Source organism: Neofelis nebulosa, chromosome 2, assembly GCF_028018385.1.
Source record: "Neofelis nebulosa isolate mNeoNeb1 chromosome 2, mNeoNeb1.pri, whole genome shotgun sequence".
Taxonomy (NCBI): Eukaryota; Metazoa; Chordata; class Mammalia; order Carnivora; family Felidae; genus Neofelis; species Neofelis nebulosa.
Genome location: NC_080783.1, coordinates 171,613,198 through 171,632,235, shown reverse-complemented (window position 1 = coordinate 171,632,235; position 19,038 = coordinate 171,613,198). Strand labels below are relative to the sequence as shown.

Below are 19,038 nucleotides of genomic sequence, written 5' to 3'. Positions count from 1 at the left end.
TGGGGTGGCTTCCTGGATAGGTGAAAGTCTGGAAATGCAAAGTGGAAATACATTTTCATGAAAGCCATTTAAAACAGATTGGGACAAAGCAAAAGGAGATAGTGACAGGGAAGACATCGTAAATGTGATTCAGGTGGTAAGCCTCCTCATTAGATTTTAAGATAAAGTGATACTAGCTTTATTGGCTGGGATTTGAATGGAGGTAGGATATTTATTAGTTTCAAATATTTCTAGGCACTACTCCATGTAGTGGCTAGTTAAAATCCTGTCCTATATGTGTACCATGTTAGAAGGGTCATTTGTCACTATAATATTATATCTTGTAAGATAGTGCCATGGAAAACAGTGATGTGCCTAATTTATCAAGAACATGAATATAATGGCTTAACTGTATACTCTGTTTCTAAGCAACATAAAACTTCAGAAATTTTTTATAATTTTTTATGGTATAATTTCTTGCCAGTTTCTAGATGTGGTTTACATATTGTGCTCGAGTTATCTTTGTCTCAATCGCGTAATGTCTTTATTCCTTGGAATAGTACTAATACTCATACTAATCCTAATATTAATACAACTAAAACTAATACAAATCCAGTAATAATCACTAACGTTTACTGAGTGTTTACTGTTTGCTGGGCATTGTTCTGATTGTTTTACGTACGTATTCCTTGCAAGAACCCTATGGACTAGGTGCTGTTATTATTTATTTTTTTAATGTTTTATTTATTTTTGAGAGAGAGAGACAGAGCATGAGTAGTGGAGGTGAAAAGAGAGGGAGACACAGAATCTGAAGCAGGCTCCAGGGTTTGAGCTGTCAGCACAGAGCCCAATGCTGGACTCAAACCCACGAACCATGAGATCATGACCTGAACTGAAGTCAGACGTCTAACCAACTGAGCCATCCAGATGTCCCATGACTTTTTTTTTAATGTTTATTTATTTTTGAGAGAGAGAGAGAGAGAGCATGAGCAGGGGAGGGGCAGAGAGGGAAGGAGACACAGAATCTGAAGCAAGCTCCAGGCTCTGAGCTGTCAGTACAGAGCCCGACACGGGGCTTGAACTCATGAACCATGAGATCGTGACCTGAGCCTAAGTTGGATGCTCAACTGACTGAGCCACCAAGGTGCCCCAAGAGTAGGTGCTATTATCCTCATTTTTGAAGTGAGGAACCTGAGGCACACAGAGGTTACATAACTAGTCCAAGTTCATACAGCTAGTATGTGGCAGAACTAGAATTTGAACTCAAGCAGTTGGCTCCCAGAATCTATGCTTTTAGCTACCATATTATGCTGTTCCTTTCATGATGCATGCATTTTATTACAGGAGATCTTTGTACTAAATTTATTACAGCAGATCTTCCTGTTTTTCCAGCTTGCAAAAAAATTTCATATCTTAAAGACAAGTTGCTAGATAGTATTCTCATTTTTAATGCTTATCTGGAAGTTTAGTAAGTATTAAAAATTAATATAGTGTCCTCATACACATTTTCTAAGAGCTAGTGTTTATTGTTTCCAATGAAAATAATTACAATTTTAAGTATCCTAAATTAGTGCTACTAATTTGTTGTGGGCTAGTGTTCAATAATGAAGCAATTATTAGTAGTATGAGTCTGTAATTTTTAATTTCTACCAAAAATCTTGAAATAAATTTAGAATCATGTGGATTTCACCTTAGGTTGACCTTACATATTAAAGACGGCAAGTGGATATTTTCTGGTGTTTTGATTTATGTTGAACTTCGAATAACCCCTCATGATTATAATTCACTGGAAATGTTTGACATTAGCCAATTTTTGAACATTAGCCATGATATTGCCATTCTTAGTACTTTTGAATTTCAGTGATTTAGAAGGTAAAATTTATTAACCAATAATTCTCCTTCCTCCCACATCCCAGTCCTCGTTTCTCTCCCCTCCTGATATGGACAGACTCAATTTTTGCCAAAGCCGATATTTTTAAAAGACTTTGGGTTTATCTCAGACTCTAAGATAGATAAAAATAGAAAGCATAATAGCACAGCCATTGAGAGGTGATTCACAGATAAATACTGTTAGCAATATTTTAAAAAGTTTTTTGAAAGACCAAAGACGAATGATGATTTGTTAAAAATAATAGTGAAAATACTCCTCTGTATAAAAAAAAGATTAATTTTTCTTAACAGAAGAAATGGGTTATAAAGCCCAAAGAGTATGAATATGAATGACTATAGTATTGCTGAGTCTTGGATATGGTGTGGCTTAGTGTTTGTTAGAAAAACTTAGTATGTAGTTTTTGCCTGACTTTTTCCTAACTCCATTAGATGAATTCTCTTTAAAAGATTTAAAAAGTTATAGGAAGAGATTGTGTAAATTTCATGTATTTGGCATTAAATTGGCTTTATTCTAAATTTTTTTAATGTTTATTATTTATTTTTGAAAGAGAGAGACCGAATGTGAGAAGGGGAGGGGTAGAGAAAGGAGACACAGAATCCTAAGTAGGCTCCAGGCTCTGAGCTGTCGGCACAGAGCCTGACGCAGGGCTCGAACTTACCGTGAGATCATAACCTGGGCCAAAGTTGAACACTCCATTGACTGCGCCACCCAGGTGCCCCTAAATTGGCTTTTTTCTTATATGTGCAACAGAATGACTTCCTCTGAACGTAAGGAATGTTTTTAAAATAAGTGATACATACATATGGCATAAAAATTCAAAGTACATAAAGGTATCCTGTGAAAAGTAAGTCTACCTCTGACCATAGTCCCTTCACTTCTCCTAGATAAAAACTCCTGTTTTTCTTGTCTATCTTTTCAGAGATATATTATACATACAAAGTAATAAAAGTAGTAGTTTAAAAAAAATTTTTTTTACATATAAATGGAGTATGTCAAACGTACTTTAAGCACATTGTGTTTTATCTCAGTTATATGTTCTTTCATTTTGGTATTTATAGATCTATGTAATTCTTTTTAATAACCGCATAGTATATTATTGTTGATGTATAGTAATTTATTTAACCAATCTCCTGTACCTATTTAGTGGGCATTTCAAATGTAGCTATAGTGGATATCCTTGTCATACTCTTTTGTAAAAAGGTGGGGATGATTCTTAGGATGAATTCCTAGAATTGCTCATCAAAAGAGCACATATCTTTTAAATTTTGGTACATTTTTACTAAATTGCTTGCATATAACCATTTGTGAGACTCCTATGTATTTAGACTACTTAAAATTGATGCCTTCTTATGTAGTGTCATTTCTTTAATTAGATAATTCTCTGGAAAACAAAGTCTAAGCAGGTGCCTAATTCATGAATTTGCTAATGATTTTCCATGCTATGGACAGATTAATAAGTGATAGCAATGTATAACTATTCATTTTGTTTCGACTTTATATTGGCAGTAATTAATTGTTGTATTTACTTTAAAAAATTTTAATGTTTATTTATTTTTGAGAGAGAAACAGAACGTGAGTGGGAGAGGGGCAGAAAGAGAGAGACACACACACACACACACACACACACACACACACACACACACACACACACAGAATCCAAAGCAGGCTTCAGGCTCTGAGCTGTCAGCATGGAGCCTGACCTAGGGCTCGAACTCACGAACTGTGAGATCATGACATGAGCTCCGGTCGGACGCTTAACTGACTGAGCCATCCAGGCATCCCGGCAGTAATTAATTTATTGATTTTTGAAGCTAAGGGCATAAATGGTTTATATTCATACAATGCTGCTAGTGCCCAAAAGTCTATTCCTATTTCTTCTATCAGTTTTAATCTTGTTTATGAGAAAACTTGAGTTTATAAAGAGAAGCAATTAAGGATTTTAATTTTTGCTATTTTAGGTGAATGCTGTTAAGAATACATAGTGTTCACTAACTTGTGGAAGTCCAGTATCTTTGTGTTCTTATTAGGCGATTAGTTCATAGACTTTAAGATATAGAATTAGATAGGTATCAACATAATTTTAACATATAATACAGCCTATGTTAGTAATATTAAAAAGCCAATTACAAACCTACACTAATTCCAGAATCTAAGACACAGAGGATATACTATATAGCTACACTTTCATGCTCAAGGGATCTCATAACATGGACACCAATATCTTGTTGATTTTTTCTTTTGTTGCTTATGTCTTTTTTTTTTTAAAGGAGTTCTTTGGGTTTACTTCACCCAGGTAGGATTAAGACAGTAAGACTGAGAAAAATGCCATCAATCTGCTACTAATGGTCATATACATGTTCTCATAAATATATCCTCCTATAGCTTGCTGTTGAACAAACCACACATCTGCATTTAAAGGTCACTTTTGCTTAATGGAACTTGGGACTGATAAAGGCTATTCTGTGCTCATCCCTGATTCCTGTCCACATTTATTTTTATTAACATCAAAGTACTGTAAGCTTCAGTGCCAACTGGGGTGAAGATTTCTTTTCACAGAGGATTTTCTCCCTTTCCCTCTATGGGAAAGTTCTGTATCCTTTAAATCATTTTAAGCTGCTTCATTTGAAAAATAATTCTTAGTAGTGTGTTCATGGAGTGGATTGATTGTGGCTAGTGGGGAAATTCTCTCATGGCTTAAAGATTGCTTTTCAAGCCTGCGAAGTGGGTGAATGAAGGGAGCCCACTCCTGGTGTGTGGAGTTTGTACTGTGCTCAGGATGAAGACTGACTTCCAAAAACCACAGTTCAGCAAGACTAAAGGCATCAGGAGACCAGAAGCCACTTAATAAGAGATCAAAGAGGCTGTGTGTATATCAGCTTGAAATCCAGATAGTACAGATCAAAAGCTTGCCTTAGCGAGGCAGCTGCAGGGGGATGAAGTTAGCAGGAGGCCCCAAAGATCTTAAGTCAGGCCTGATGTTGAACTTTACGGGAATTTCATGGCTCCTCTGGAATACGAATTTGGCAAAAAAAAAAAAAAAAAAAAAAAAAAAAAATCCCATTGTGTCTAATGGTGGGGAGAGAGAATAGAGGGCAGGGAGCAAATGCTCATCAGCTGGTTGGTGCTTTCTAATAGGGTGGCTCCCCTTTTAACAAATGTTTCTGCTTTGTACTAGAAGGCAATGCTGAGGAGAAGGAGATCCTGTAAATGGTATATTTGTCATATTACCTTTCATGAGTATTTCACAAATAGCCGAAGTGTTTATGAAACAACCACAGAGAGCTGATTTACTGCAAAACCTGGTAATTATATCTACCTTGTGAAATGCTGAACATATTCCAGGAAGTTAGTGGATATCAGTCTAGCTATGTATCTGTTTCCCATGTAATTAAAAACAGAATAATAACTCAAGAAACAATGTTGGTCTAAAGAAGAAATTCGTTCTTCAGAGCTATTTCATGCCCCGTCTTCCCCTGCCTCTGTGTGTGGGTGTCTTGTAGAAGTCCTCACTTGGTTGTGATGTCAGCTTCGAGAGCCATGACCGTCATAGCCCTTCCTAGAGCAGAAAGAGTGAATCAAAAACACCAACAGGTATTGAGAATCTGTTTTCCCAAGGCATGGTGATTTGTACTGCTCTGCCCTGTGTGTGGGTGTCATTTGGAGCCAGGCAGTGATCCAGAGAAGCCATGCTATTCCCAGTGAGGGCTGGGAAGTGTGCTGCCTCCTTCTGGTACCAAAGGCCTAATTTGTTAATGATGCATGAAAGGGGATTGGCTGCCTGATCTTTACATACCATTTTCTAGGGCTCAGGTTTCCCTTTTAGCTGTTCCCTTCGTATTTTACTTTAGTCAGATGTTACATTCACCCGTATGCCACTGTGAACACATAGGATGGTTAACAGCACTAGCTTAGGAGTCAGGACCAGGATTTTCATTCTGGCTGTGACTCCCTAGGACTTTGGACAGGCTTGTTAGTCTTCCTTATTCTCAGTTTACTAAAATAATAATCTCTAAGATAAAAATCATATTTGCCTTATAAAGTTATAAATATTAAATAAAATATGTATATAAATGCCCACACTTTCTAGGCATAAAATAATATGTCACCAGTTACTGAAAAATGATGACGATTCTAAAACATAGAATCTGAGCACACAGTGACTATACCTGTTACTCATTGTCTCCCTCAAAAAAAAAAAATTATTGTTCAGGGGCACCTGAGTGGCCCAGTTGGTTAAGTGGCTGACTTTGGCTCAGGTCATGATCTCACTGCTCATGAGTTCAAGCCCCGCGTGCCCCATGTCAGAATCTGCTGTGAGCGCAGAGCCTGCTTCAGATACTCTGTCTCTCTCTCTCTGTCCCTTCCCAGCTCTCACATGCGTGCTCGCTCTCTTTCTTTCAAAAATAAATAAACATTTAAAAAAAGTGTCCATTTAGTATGACCTAGTATGGGGTATATAAAGATGAAAAGAGATATTAAGGAACTTTAACAAATATATATTGAGTATCTTCTATGGCAGGCACTGCTCTAGACAGGAAGAAGATAGTAGTGAACAAAGTAAATCATAGACTCCGTGTCCTCATGGAATTTAAATTCAATCGGGAGTAGACAGTCTGGATAAATAAACATATGTTAAATATAATAAAGGGAACAGACTTGAGAACAACTCTGTATAATACATTATGGTTTTAGCAGTGCTGAAGTAAGACTAAGACTCTGTGATGATTGTTTCTTAGGATTCAGAGGGGCCTCACAGGGAACTGAGGTATGCCTTGTAGACAAACAGGTTGTGGACACTCCAGGCACAGGAATTTCCTGTCCTAGAATTGATTACTTGGTCCTTATTTCAAGTCTTTTTTTCTTTAGTATCTGTTAACTATCTAAATTTGTGAGTTTTATTCCTTTTAATGAAAAATCCTTTGAGAAACTTTGTGTTCTCATATTTTATATGAAAAACAGGACTCACATTTCACATGGTAAAAATAGCAATTATGAATTATGTACTGCTTACTCTGTGTTGCACATTAAGGCCTCGATATACACATAAACTGATTTAATCATCCCTACCACCCCATGAGGTAGGTCCTGTAATCATCTTCATTTTATGACTTAGGAAAATGGCAAGAGGTTAAGGAATTTGCTCAGGATCACCCAATTAGTGGGTGGAGCTGGGCTCCTAAGTCTGTGCTCTAGTAGTGTGATAGGAACAACATTGATTCTTCATGACTGTGGTTTAACACAATGATGAAAGACAAAAAAATTTCCAGTTGTCTTTCCAGAGAAAAATACTTACTACAATTCCAAAAGGTTTACTTGAGATCATTTCTGAATCTTGCGGTCCCTCGCCTCTACTCTTCCCACCTGGCCTGTGCTTTTGAGACCTGGCGGCTTTCTTACCACCAGAGAGTGCAAACTATGTGTGTTGCATCCTAGATTTTCCAGCAGGACTCTGTGGCCTTTTTTCCTGAACAGTTTCAGAGTTGGCAAAGTTTTATTCTGCACGTTGCATGCTACATACTACAGAGTATTGGTTGCCCTTTCAAGGATTAAAAAAAAATCACAGAATTTTTTCTCAAGAGTGAATGGCATCCTGTGTCCTTGCTATGGCTATGCTTGTCAGCATACCTCCCAGCCTGGAGACGGCTCCTGTCTTTCAGTGTCTGCTTCAAGAGAGAAGGAGGGCTGAGGATGCTGTGCTGCTCTGAGCTTCTCTTCTGATGTAGAGATCTTCGTAACCTGGAGAGTGTAGGGTCAGCTCTTTATTTCCGTGTGTTACCGCATAAGCATCATATCACAAATAGTTCAGTAGTTGATAGAACTGTTGGTTTAAATCACACATGCTCAGTTGAATTTAGAAGACTGTAAACTCAGTGATAATTGTTAACTCCTCAATCTCCTATTTCCTACTGACTTCTCCATCATCATCTTCACAGTGATAACCATAGAATAGGATTAGCGCTTATGAAGTGCTTGCTGTGGACTTACAAAGTCCCTTATGTGACCTGTGTCATTTAATGCTTTGCACAACTCTGTGAAATCTGTACTGTTGTTCTTCCTAGTTACAGAGAAACCCAAGTCTCAGCTAGTATTTCTAAATGCTTAAGCTGAGAATGATTTGTATGGAAAATGAAAATAAATTCCAAAATTAACATTAGAAAAGGTTTTACAAATTTTATGTGTCTATACTTGCCCTGCATCATAGTAGCTTTCAATTTCTGTAGTTTTTTCCTTGGATGATATTGCAATATTTATTTATAAATTCATTTTCTACTTAGAAAATTTTTTGTAAAATAGACATATCATAAAATTTACCATCTTAACCATTTTTAAGTGTGCAGTCCCATAATGTGAAGTATATTCACATTTCAACCAATGGCATTTCTTTTTCAACTACTGTAATTTTAATAGAGGGTATGAGTCTGTACTTGAGTACTACTGTCTGCCTAGTGGACTTTCCAGACAAATGAGGGGACTTACAGATAAAGAACATTTGTGTGGCTGATTTTGTTTTATTTTCCTTAAAACCAGCAAAAGTCCTGGACCAGGAGTGAATGGGAAACAATTACAGCATGACAGAAAATTTTCAGTAGATGAAACCTTCAAGCAACAGATCTAATATCCAAGGAAAATATCTAATCAGAGACTAGAGGGGGATAAAAGAAAGCGATAGTCTTCAAGAAGCAATTTCCATGGGACTCCTGGTTGAACCATTTAAATTATTATAGGGCTTAAAATAGACTTGAAGTACCAAGCTATGCAGAATAAAATTATGTGCAAGCTTCTGTATTTTTTTTCCTGTTTGCAATATATTTTGAATTTTTAGCAAGTTTCTCTGTCCAGTTCTCTTTCATTGCACTTTTAATTGCCTCACATGCTGTGCTTACTGTGCTGCTCAGGGACTGTTCGGTTCTATGTATGATGCATGGAAAAATCTATTCTTAATGCCTAATGGTATTTAGGAAGTAATAAGACACAAGAAGCCAGGAACCATATCAGTTTAATCTATCTTGAGTGCACTGAATGTATTTTGTGGGTACTTTGAACACGATGGTGTTGTGGTAATTGGTACGATTAGTGTGATACTTGGCTATATTATAAAATAGTTAAAAATGGGATTAAATTCTAATAAGGTAGCTTGCCCATTATTCATCAAATCATTTATTTATTGCCTTGCATTCACTATAAATACATTTATTTCTCTTTCCTAAAAGTAAATGCTTAGCTTGTTGGTCAAATCAGAAGCTCTTTTAGTATAATTAATTACATCCCACTATCTTAAACCAGAACTATGTTAGTGATTTTAATTCAGGTAATAGTCCCTGACATGTCTTTGTTGCAATCTAAAAATCGCAAAGGGAAAAACATAAGTTGTTTTAAGATTCAACTTATTAAAAAAAAAAAAGGCACATGTCATAAACATTTTGTCATATGTTTCGTTTTGATGGTACAATATCCAGGAAGTTAGATCTTATGTAGTCAGTGGCCTTTTTATGAGTTCTTAAAAGACCCCACTAACTGAAATTATACCATATTTGTGACCAGAGTGTACATCTTTTTCATTACTGAAGCTGTGTTTTGAATTAACTTCCATCATTCCCTACTTTTTACAGTGGTTTTCTGAATGTTTTGGTAGAAATTAATGACAAATTTGACTCAAGATACTCTGTCAAATTTAGTTACAGGATTTTGGAGTTGGGGAAACAGATCCTAACTGTCATGTATCCAGTGTTCTCATTTTACAACTGAAGAAACTGACTCAGAGAAATGAACTTCTGAAACTATACACAGCCAGGCTGGCACCAAGCTGGGGCTCAAAACTTGTCCCCTGACCTCTAATCCACACCCATCCTACCACTAGTGGATTGAATAGCTGTCTTCCTTGTCTTTCTCTCCTATGTATATTTTCTCCTTAAAAAAAAAAAAAAAACAACTTTGGATTCCTGTTTCCTGATTGACATTGCTCACAATGGAAATTTTAATTCATGCCAGCTGTACCTCAGAGCTTCTGCAGATCATTGTTTTTTTTTTTTCCTGTGTGTGTGTGTGTGTAAAATAAACTTTCCTTTGCCTTTTTTGTACCATTTGCTTCTTCTGCCTACCTCCAGGATGGAGAAGTTAGTGGTCTCCCTTTTAAATTTAATGGTTTCTTTCAGTGTTCTCCATTTTAGTAACTTCCTTGAGATCGTTGAAAATCTACTTATTTACGTTTTAACTTAATACTCTTTTGAGATCAAAGATTTTTTTTAATGTTTCTTTTATTTATCTTGAAAGAGAAAGTGTGATCAGGGGAGGGGCAGAGAAAAAGAGAACCTCTAGCAGGTTCTGCACCATCAATGCAGAGCCCAATATGGGGCTCGATCTCATGAACAGAGAGATCATGACCTGAGCCGAAATCAAGAGCTGGATGCTTAACCAACTGAACCACCCAGGTGCCCCTAATACTCTTTAGTTCAAATAATAATGGCCACATTTAAGAGTATGCTCTTCAAGAAACAAATATTTGCTGCTTGCTACTTTTATAGTTTTCTCTCAGTTGAACATTACTGATTTGGAACAATTCTCTGATCAAATATTTCATAGCTACCTATTTCATGTTATCCAGAAATTATGTAGATTCTTTAAAATTATCTTTGAAATATACTTCTCACACTGATCTGAGTATTTGTGGAGTTAGGCTCAATAGCCTAATTCTGTGATAATGTATACCAAGACATTGAATTCATTGATTAGGATATCTGTTCATTTGTAGAGCACTTTCTATTTCATAATTATTTAGGTTGTATTCCTAGTCTTTTTTTTTTTTTTTTTTTTAATCATTTCATTTTGATGAAGGACTCCAGTAATATGGGAGAGCGGTTATTTTGGTGTGGTGAGCTGTACAGCAGCAAAGAACTTTAATAATTAAACTACTTAGAGTAATTAAATGTAGGATTAAGACTATATGACTTAACCATATTTCCTCTCATGAGTTTACATAGGCCAATTTTATATTTTAATATACTGTACTCAGTTAACAGTGTCAAAATTATCAAAGGTAAAGCAATTTATACACATTTTGAAAATTATTGAAATGTAGTTGACGTACAGTGTTATGTTAGTTTCAGGTGTACAATAGAGTGATTTGCCAATTCTGTACATTATTTATTGCTCATCATGATAATCGTAGTCACCATCTGACTCCATACAACAATATTACTGACTGAATATATTCCCTATGCTGTACTTTTTGTTTTTGTGACGTATTTGTTTTATAACTAACTGGAAGTTTGTACCTCTTAATCCCCTTCACCTATTTCACTGATCTTCCTTCCTACCTCCCATCTGGCAACCACAAGTTCTATTTGATAGCCTGTTTGTTTAATTTGTTTTTTAGATTCTACCTATAAGTGAAATCATATGGCATCTGTCTTTCTGTGTCTCACTTATTTCACTTAGCATAATGCCATCCATGTTGTTGAAAATGGCAAGGTTTCATTCTGTTTAATGGCTGAGTAATATTCCACTGTATATATATACCACATTTGCTTTATTCATTCATCTATTGATGGACACTTGAGTTGCTTCCATATGTTGGCTGTTGTAAATCCCGGCAATGGGATTAGGGTATTTATTTTTAATTTTTTGAGGAACCTCCATACTGTTTTCCACAGTGGTTGCACCAATTTATATTCCCACCAACAGTGCATGAGGGTTTCCTTTTCTCTACATCCTTGCCAACACTTGTCACTTCTCATCTTTTCGATACTAGTCATTCTGACCAGGGTAGGATGATGTTTCATTGTAGCTTTGATTTTCATTTGCCTAGTTATTAGTGATATTGAGCATCTTTTCCTGTGTCTGCTGGCCATCTGTGTATGTTTTTTAGGAAAATGTTCAGGTCCTCTATCCATTTTTTAGTCAGTTTCTTTTTGGTGTTGAGTTGTGTAAGTTACATATTTTGGATATTAACCCCTTATCCGATATATCATTTGCAAACACTTTCTCCCATTTGCTAGGTTGCCTTTTGTTTTGTTGATTATTTTTTTGCTGTGCTGAAGTTTTTCATTCTGGTATAGTCCCAATAGTTTGTTTTTAGTTTTGCTTTCTCTTGCCTGAGGAGATATACCCATAAATACGTTGGTAACGCTGATGTTTAAGAGATTACTGCCTGGGGGCGCCTGGGTGGCGCAGTCGGTTGAGCGTCCGACTTCAGCCAGGTCACGATCTCGCGGTCTGTGAGTTCGAGCCCCGCGTCAGGCTCTGGGCTGACGGCTCGGAGCCTGGAGCCTGTTTCCGATTCTGTGTCTCCCTCTCTCTCTGCCCCTCCCCCGTTCATGCTCTGTCTCTCTCTGTCCCAAAAATAAATAAAAAACGTTGAAAAAAAAATTAAAAAAAAAAAAAGATTACTGCCTGTGTTTTAAGAGTTTTATGGTTTTGGGTCTCACATTTAGATTTAATCCCTTTTGAATTTATTTTGTGTATGGTGTAAGAAAGCAGTCCTTTCATAGAGCATGTAACTGTCCAGTTTTCCCAGCACCATTTATTGAAAAGACCATCTTTTCCCAATTGTATATTCTTGCAGCTTTTGTCTAGATTAATTGGCCATATAAGCATGGGTGTATTTCTGGGCTCTCTGTCCTGTTCCATTGATCTATTAGACACAGGTTTTTATCTGAAATAAAATATGCTCTTTCTCAATACCATTCTACTATAAAAATTCATATTCCATTTCCTTAATGCTTTTAAAAGTTAGGGTGTTAAATATAGAATTAAAAAATAATCAAAAAGTTGTGCTTTATTTTGAATTCATGTAGTAAGGTCATTGTTTACACCTTGATATCTATTTTTCTGCATTGGAGTAATACTACAAAGCATATACATGTTAAATGTCAGAATAGTCCAGGGTATACGTCTCATGTTCCTCTTTAAAAAATACCTCTTACTGATGCACTGGCCAATTTTATTAAATGTGACCACTTTTCTTGTTTATTTCTTCTCTCTAACATTCCCTGCTCCATGCCTTTCCAGTGAGCTTGCCGTCGCTGCTTGCTTGTATTGGTAGTTTTGCTTATGTGACAGCTTCATGGCTAGAGCTCCCCACATCTTCAGGTTGATAGCCGTCTCTCACAGAGCCTACATTTCAACTGAGCCACCATTCTGCCCCAGGTGATGCCCCTGCACCTTGCCTTATCTTATGTGAACTCTGATCTCTTTGATCTGTGGGAAGGTACACAAATATTCATACACTACATTTTATAGACATTGTAGAAACTTGGAATCCTATCCATTTGGGCATAATTATTGTCACATGTATGTATCCCTTCATGTAAAGGTGTCTTCAGGTCACCAAATGAATGGATTCTTGAGAAAGTAGGTATAAATTAAAATTTGGCAAACAAATACATGTTTTATTTGTACATGGCAGCCAAGCTCTACATTCTGTGCTAAACTAGCTTCATCAACTAGGTACTGGTATATAAACCTGTAGTGGCCAAGTGTCATACGTAAGGGCCTCAGTTTACACACTTTGGCAAGGTAATAAATATATCTTCTATCAATTTGCCTTTTCAGTACTAATTCGTTTGGCAAGTACTTGAAGATAGGGAAGCTGCATCACTTAGTGGCTAAGAGTGTAAACCCTGGAACTTTACCAGGTGGTTTAAATTCTGCCTCTGCCATTTCTCAACTGTGCGCCTTGGGTACTTTTCCTCTGTCTTAGTTTTCTCATCCTGAAAGTAGGGATAATAATGGTACTTACCTCATGGTGGTGTGAAGGTTAATAAATGAATTCTAGTAAGATTCCTAGAACATTTCTGGCATGGCAAACACTCAGTAAGTGCTAACCATTGTTGTTCCTATTCATATATGATGAGATGTGGCTTTTGCGTTTGACTTAGTCCAGTGAGGAGAGAGAAGGTAAATAGTTTGCCATTCAATATCTCAACTACTATTCAGTACCTTCCATATGGCATTCATTTTAGTAGGTCCTGGAAATAAAGCAGCTAATAAGTAAACACACCCTCACTCTCATGAAGCTTATTTTTTTTTTTAATTTTATTATTTATTTATTTTTTATTTATTTTTGGGACAGAGAGAGACAGAGCATGAATGGGGGAGGGGCAGAGAGAGAGGGAGACACAGAGTCGGAAACAGGCTCCAGGCTCCGAGCCATCAGCCCAGAGCCTGACGCGGGGCTCGAACTCACGGACCGCGAGATCGTGACCTGGCTGAAGTCGGACGCTTAACCGACTGCGCCACCCAGGCGCCCCGAAGCTTATTTTTAATAGATAAGACAGTTAAAATAATTTCTGAAAAATGCCAGAAGTGTTATAATAGAGAAAATGCAAGGTGCCATGGATACATCTAACAAGCAGGAGACCCAACTTATTTTAAGAGATATGGGACAATAAGGAAAACTATATTATGACAAATGCTGTATGGAAGTCCTCTTCTAGAATTAGGGGATCACAAGAGGAGAAAGTCAGGGAAGGCTTCCCATTGGTGGAAACACTTGAGTGGACTCTGATGGTGAAAAGGTAGATAAGTGGCAGTGGAGCAGGGAAAGTATTCCTGGCAGATGGAATGGTTTGTCGGATGTCAGACAACGTATCAAAGCATTTCGCAGTCGCTGGATTTCAGTAGTTCTGTATCTTTGGGACGATGTGCGAAGCAAATGGAAACGGGCAGTCTCACGTGTAGGGAGAGCGATAGGAGCCTAGACTCCTCTGCACATCTGAAGGAATTGCTCTCACAAGCAGTTAAGACATGGTCCGAAGGCAATTGGGTGTCACTGAAGTGTTTCAAATAGAGAAGAAATTATGACCACATTTTAAATTTAATTTTTATTTATTTTTTAAAATATTTATGTTTGAGGGGGAGAGAGAGCAAGAGCAAGTGAGGAAGGGAGGGGCAGAGAGAGGAGGACAGAGGATCCAGAGCAGGCTCCGCATTGACAGCAGACAGCCCCATGCAGGACTCAAACTCACAAACTGCAAGATCACAACCTGAGCCGCAGCCAGACGCTAACCAACTGACCACCCAGGCGCCCCTCATCACATTTTTATTGTTAAAGATCATTCTTTTATTTCTGTGGAAAATAAACTGATGGGAGCAAGAGTGGAGACAGTGAGACAAACAGTTGCAGAGGCAAGAAATAATGAGAAACTGAACCAACTTAGTTGTGGCAGAAATGGAGAGAAAGGGTCAGGTAGAAAAGATAGAAGTTCAAATTGACATGCCTTAGCTAGCAACTCAGTGGAGGGGTTAGGGGAGAGGGATTAAGTGAGTGCTTGGGTAAATGGTAATGCGAGTCAGGGATTATGGGAGGAGAGAAGTCTGTCAACTTGGATTTTCCCCAACATGGAAACATCCTGTGTTTATAACATCAAACATTAGCATCACTTCAAGAAACCTCAAAAATTCTTATGTGCACTTTTCTTCAGGCAGGCACAGTGATTGTATGCACTTATGAGACCGGGTATTTGGATTCTCAGGATTTCATTGCTAAATAGTGAGAAGAATTCAAGTCAGATCTCCTGTCTTGGTCTGGCATTCTGAGGGAAGTTAGCTGCCCTTAACTGATTGTCAGAGTTTGCTAATATTTTTAAGAGCTGTAGGGGACAAGTTTCATAAATGGTTAAGTTGAAGCAAGCATATGGAATACTGTTATAATGTGTATAATAATATAAGGCTTTTGAAGAAAGAAGAACCAAATCCTTCAGAAGAGAGTAGTTGTCATAGTAAAAGATGCTGTTTCTTGTGTTCTGTGATTGGTCTTTAGTGCCCTCTATTGACTGCTTAGTCTAAAACAATGTCTTGATTTTGGAAGACCATGTTCCTTGCAGTGTTATTTACCAAAATAGGAAGAATCAGAGGTTTTAAAATTATGATAAATGGTCATAAGAACTGATGGGAACTTAAAAAAATTTTACGTGGGGTCTCAAAGTTGGGTAGAGGTCTTTAGAAACAACCGTTATAACATTTTGTTTGCTACAACATGGGTATGATACTGTGGGCTAGATTTTTCAGAAAACAGACCTTTCTGATGATGAGTAGCCTAAATCGGGCTGGTTTTTAAGCATTTTTAATGCAGCGAAGCCTCAAGGACAGCAGTCACCCCAGTAGGCAGTAGCAGCTGCTGTTTTTCCATAGGGCGGCTGCTGCATGTGATGCCCCATGAAAGGAAATGACTGTTACTCATTAAAGCAACTTCATTCGGCTACATAGGAAATCACACAGTTAGAAAAGTCATCACAGAAAATGAAATAGTGATTATGCATAATGGGGCATCTTCAGAAATGGATGGCTTTTCTTTCTTTTTTTTTTTTTTTAAATGACAAAGACACTGCCATTGGGTTCACTCCTCCAGGAAAAGCAGTGGTAGATTGGACTTAGTGTTCAGAATAACTAGAGGTCTAAGCCTGAATAAATTTTAGTAAGGAAGCATACCTGGTACTAGCTTGAGGTCTAAAGAAGACTGCGCTTTGTATAAATGAATGCTCACCACGACTTTTCTGTAATAAGGCAAATGTGTTAATCATTCTATTTCTATGATTTCCTGGTTAATCTTTCTTTCAAATGTTTCTGATTATCATTTCAGCTGGTTGCATTTTGAAAACCTGTTCACCCAGTTGAGGTTAAAAATAGTACTTTCTGATTTGGTGTTCTATGACTCTGCAAGAGATTGCTCACGCCAACCTAGTGAAATCACTTATTTGCTTTTGGTATATTTTACTGTTGCAGTTTTCCCTAAGAAAGTTTAGTAATTATTAAAATGAAGTAATGCTAGCTGCTTTCTGGGCATTTCATGAGAGGAATATGCTATTATGTAGTTTCCCTTCCCCCCTAATAAAAAAGCCTTTCATCATAAACTGACATCCTAAATGAAGGACATAATTGTACAGCTTATTTATTAGTGTGTCAGACTTAAAATGTAATGGTTTCATATTTCAGAATGAAAAGTGTGTTGTGATTCATGGTTGCCGGTGACAAAACAGACAGCTCTTTTATATCTGCACTGATTGCCTGCTGATATACCACTGTACTTTTTTTTTTTTTGTTCTTTTCTCTTCTCTTCCTATGCAATAGCTCCCTCTACTTGAAAATATTGGTGTAATTATAGTTTAGCACTATGTACTTTATTAGTGAGTACTCATGACTATTTTTACTTTCAGTCCTTTTCCTATATATGAGGTGTTCTACATCAGGGCATGTTAGAAATTTACCAAGAGTATCTTGACCTTGGAGCAGAAAAGCAAGGTTAAGGAGAGTAATGACAGTTATGTTTGAAGGCATTTTTCAAGGAATTAGCTGTGTGGCTTTTGTTGATTTAAACATGATATATTTGGTTAAAATTCCATATAGTACTTGAAAATGAACTGTGATGTCCAAAGCACAGAGGTATGGAAAACTGGATCAGAACACTTCAAAAGAACCATCAGTCATATCAAACTGACAAAGCCTGGAACTTGGCAAATTCTCACTTTGCTAATTCCTGAGCCTTCTGATTCTAACGCAAAACATGACAGTTTCTCTTGTATTTGTCAGGAAGGGTTCAACAGTAGTAGAATCTCATGTTACTACATCTTGACTTTATGGAATAGTATGTGCATTATGAAACTGTAGAAACAAAATAGACAAGTGTCATGATTGGGATTTATTTTTTCTCTGTAGTACCATTATTTTAAAGTGGGGCAAGTGGCAGAGCCTGATGGTCTAGAGTAAGAACCTAGGAGCCAGACTGGCTGAGTTTGAATCCTAGCTCTGCTACTTACCACGTGGGTAATCTTGGCAAGTTTCCTGAACTTTCTGAGCCTTAGTTTCCTCATCTGTAAAAACAGAGACAAGTGTTAGTGTAAAGCACTTTGAATAGAGCCTGGCACATAGTAAGTGTTGTATATGAGTGCCCAATAAAATAAAAAAATAATGGACTATAAACTGGTTATTAACCAAATGTATTTATTGAATGTCAACATTATCTTTAGTGCTGCTTAATAAAAAGAAAAACGGGGCCTTCCCAGTAGATGGGAGAGATTTTCACCTTGGTTTTGTTGACAAAGTGACGCTCATTTTCTTATATCAGAATAGTTCTCACCTAGGGGTCCCTATATCATGTTATAGATTATAAATTATAATTATGTTAGTTTTAATTTTTTTTTAACATTTATTTATTTTTGAGAGACAGGGAACACACAGAGGAGGGGCAGAGAGAGAGGGAGACACAGAATCTGAATCAGGCTCCAGGTTCTGAGCTGTCAGCACAGAGCCCGATGCAGGGCTCGAACTCACAAGCTGTGAGACCATAACCTGGGCTGAAGTCGGATGCCTAACTGACTGAGCCACCCAGGTGCCCCATAATTATGTTATTTTCAAAATACTTTTGTCATGCAGTTGGATATTCCATGGATTCCATGTCTGTTTTGAACTTCGTTGATTTAACAGGAGGATTTTATACTGGTGCAATACATAAAAATGAAGTATCATTTACCATAGTACACTTCTCTTAAAGCCTATTTATTGCCCAAGAGCAGACTTGTCTTTAGTCTATAATATGGACGCTTGAGGATGTCAGAGAATCTTACTCAACTGTCCATAGATTTGTGGTCCAACAAAATAGCAGTTTTCAAAAGTTTAAAGAAGAAATTTGTATGTATTGAACCCTCAGATATGTAACTGAAATTGTTAGGACTATGTTTCCACCTTGATAGAAGCTGATATTTGTGTGGATGTATAGAACAATATTTTAACAGAAGAATTTGGAAGACTATCACCAGAATGCTGGACACTTATAATAAATAGTCAAATGAGAATCATGAATACATGTATTTTCAGAAATGCACTCATTGTTTCTTCTTTACTTGATCCTTTAGGACCCTTTGGATCCCACACGATCAGTGATTGTGATCCGTTCCCTGGTGGCAGATGGTGTTGCAGAAAGAGCAGGAGAACTCTTACCTGGAGACCGCCTGGTTTCAGTCAACGAATACTCTTTGGAGAACACCACACTTGCTGAAGCCGTGGAAGTGTTGAAAGCCGTACCACCAGGCATTGTACGCCTTGGCATCTGTAAGCCCTTGGTGGTGAGTGTTCAATTGTGTTACTCTAGGAAGTGATAATAGTGTAATAGTTGAGAACATGGTTTTGGAGACAGATGCACCTGCTTTCAAATCCCTGTTCCACTGCTTACTCTC

General features: G+C 37.3%; 1 protein-coding gene and 1 long non-coding RNA gene across 5 annotated transcripts in view; one reads left to right on the top strand and one right to left on the bottom strand.

Moving 5' to 3' along the window:
* The window catches only part of PATJ (PATJ crumbs cell polarity complex component), a 366,822-nt gene that overhangs the window by 84,112 nt on the left and 263,672 nt on the right, over positions 1–19,038 (top strand). For all 4 annotated transcript variants that reach the window (XM_058717189.1, XM_058717188.1, XM_058717187.1 and 1 more), the window contains exon 18: positions 18,718–18,927. In XM_058717189.1, the coding sequence (XP_058573172.1) occupies positions 18,718–18,927 (210 nt within the window). The remainder of the gene's footprint in view (positions 1–18,717; positions 18,928–19,038) is intronic.
* Positions 1–19,038, bottom strand: part of LOC131504643 (uncharacterized) — a 36,010-nt gene that overhangs the window by 14,815 nt on the left and 2,157 nt on the right. Inside the window, exons 2-3 of the long non-coding RNA XR_009258083.1 lie at positions 17,623–17,676; positions 7,496–7,606 (exon numbers count right to left, since the gene is read on the bottom strand). This is a non-coding gene — a long non-coding RNA (uncharacterized LOC131504643). The remainder of the gene's footprint in view (positions 1–7,495; positions 7,607–17,622; positions 17,677–19,038) is intronic.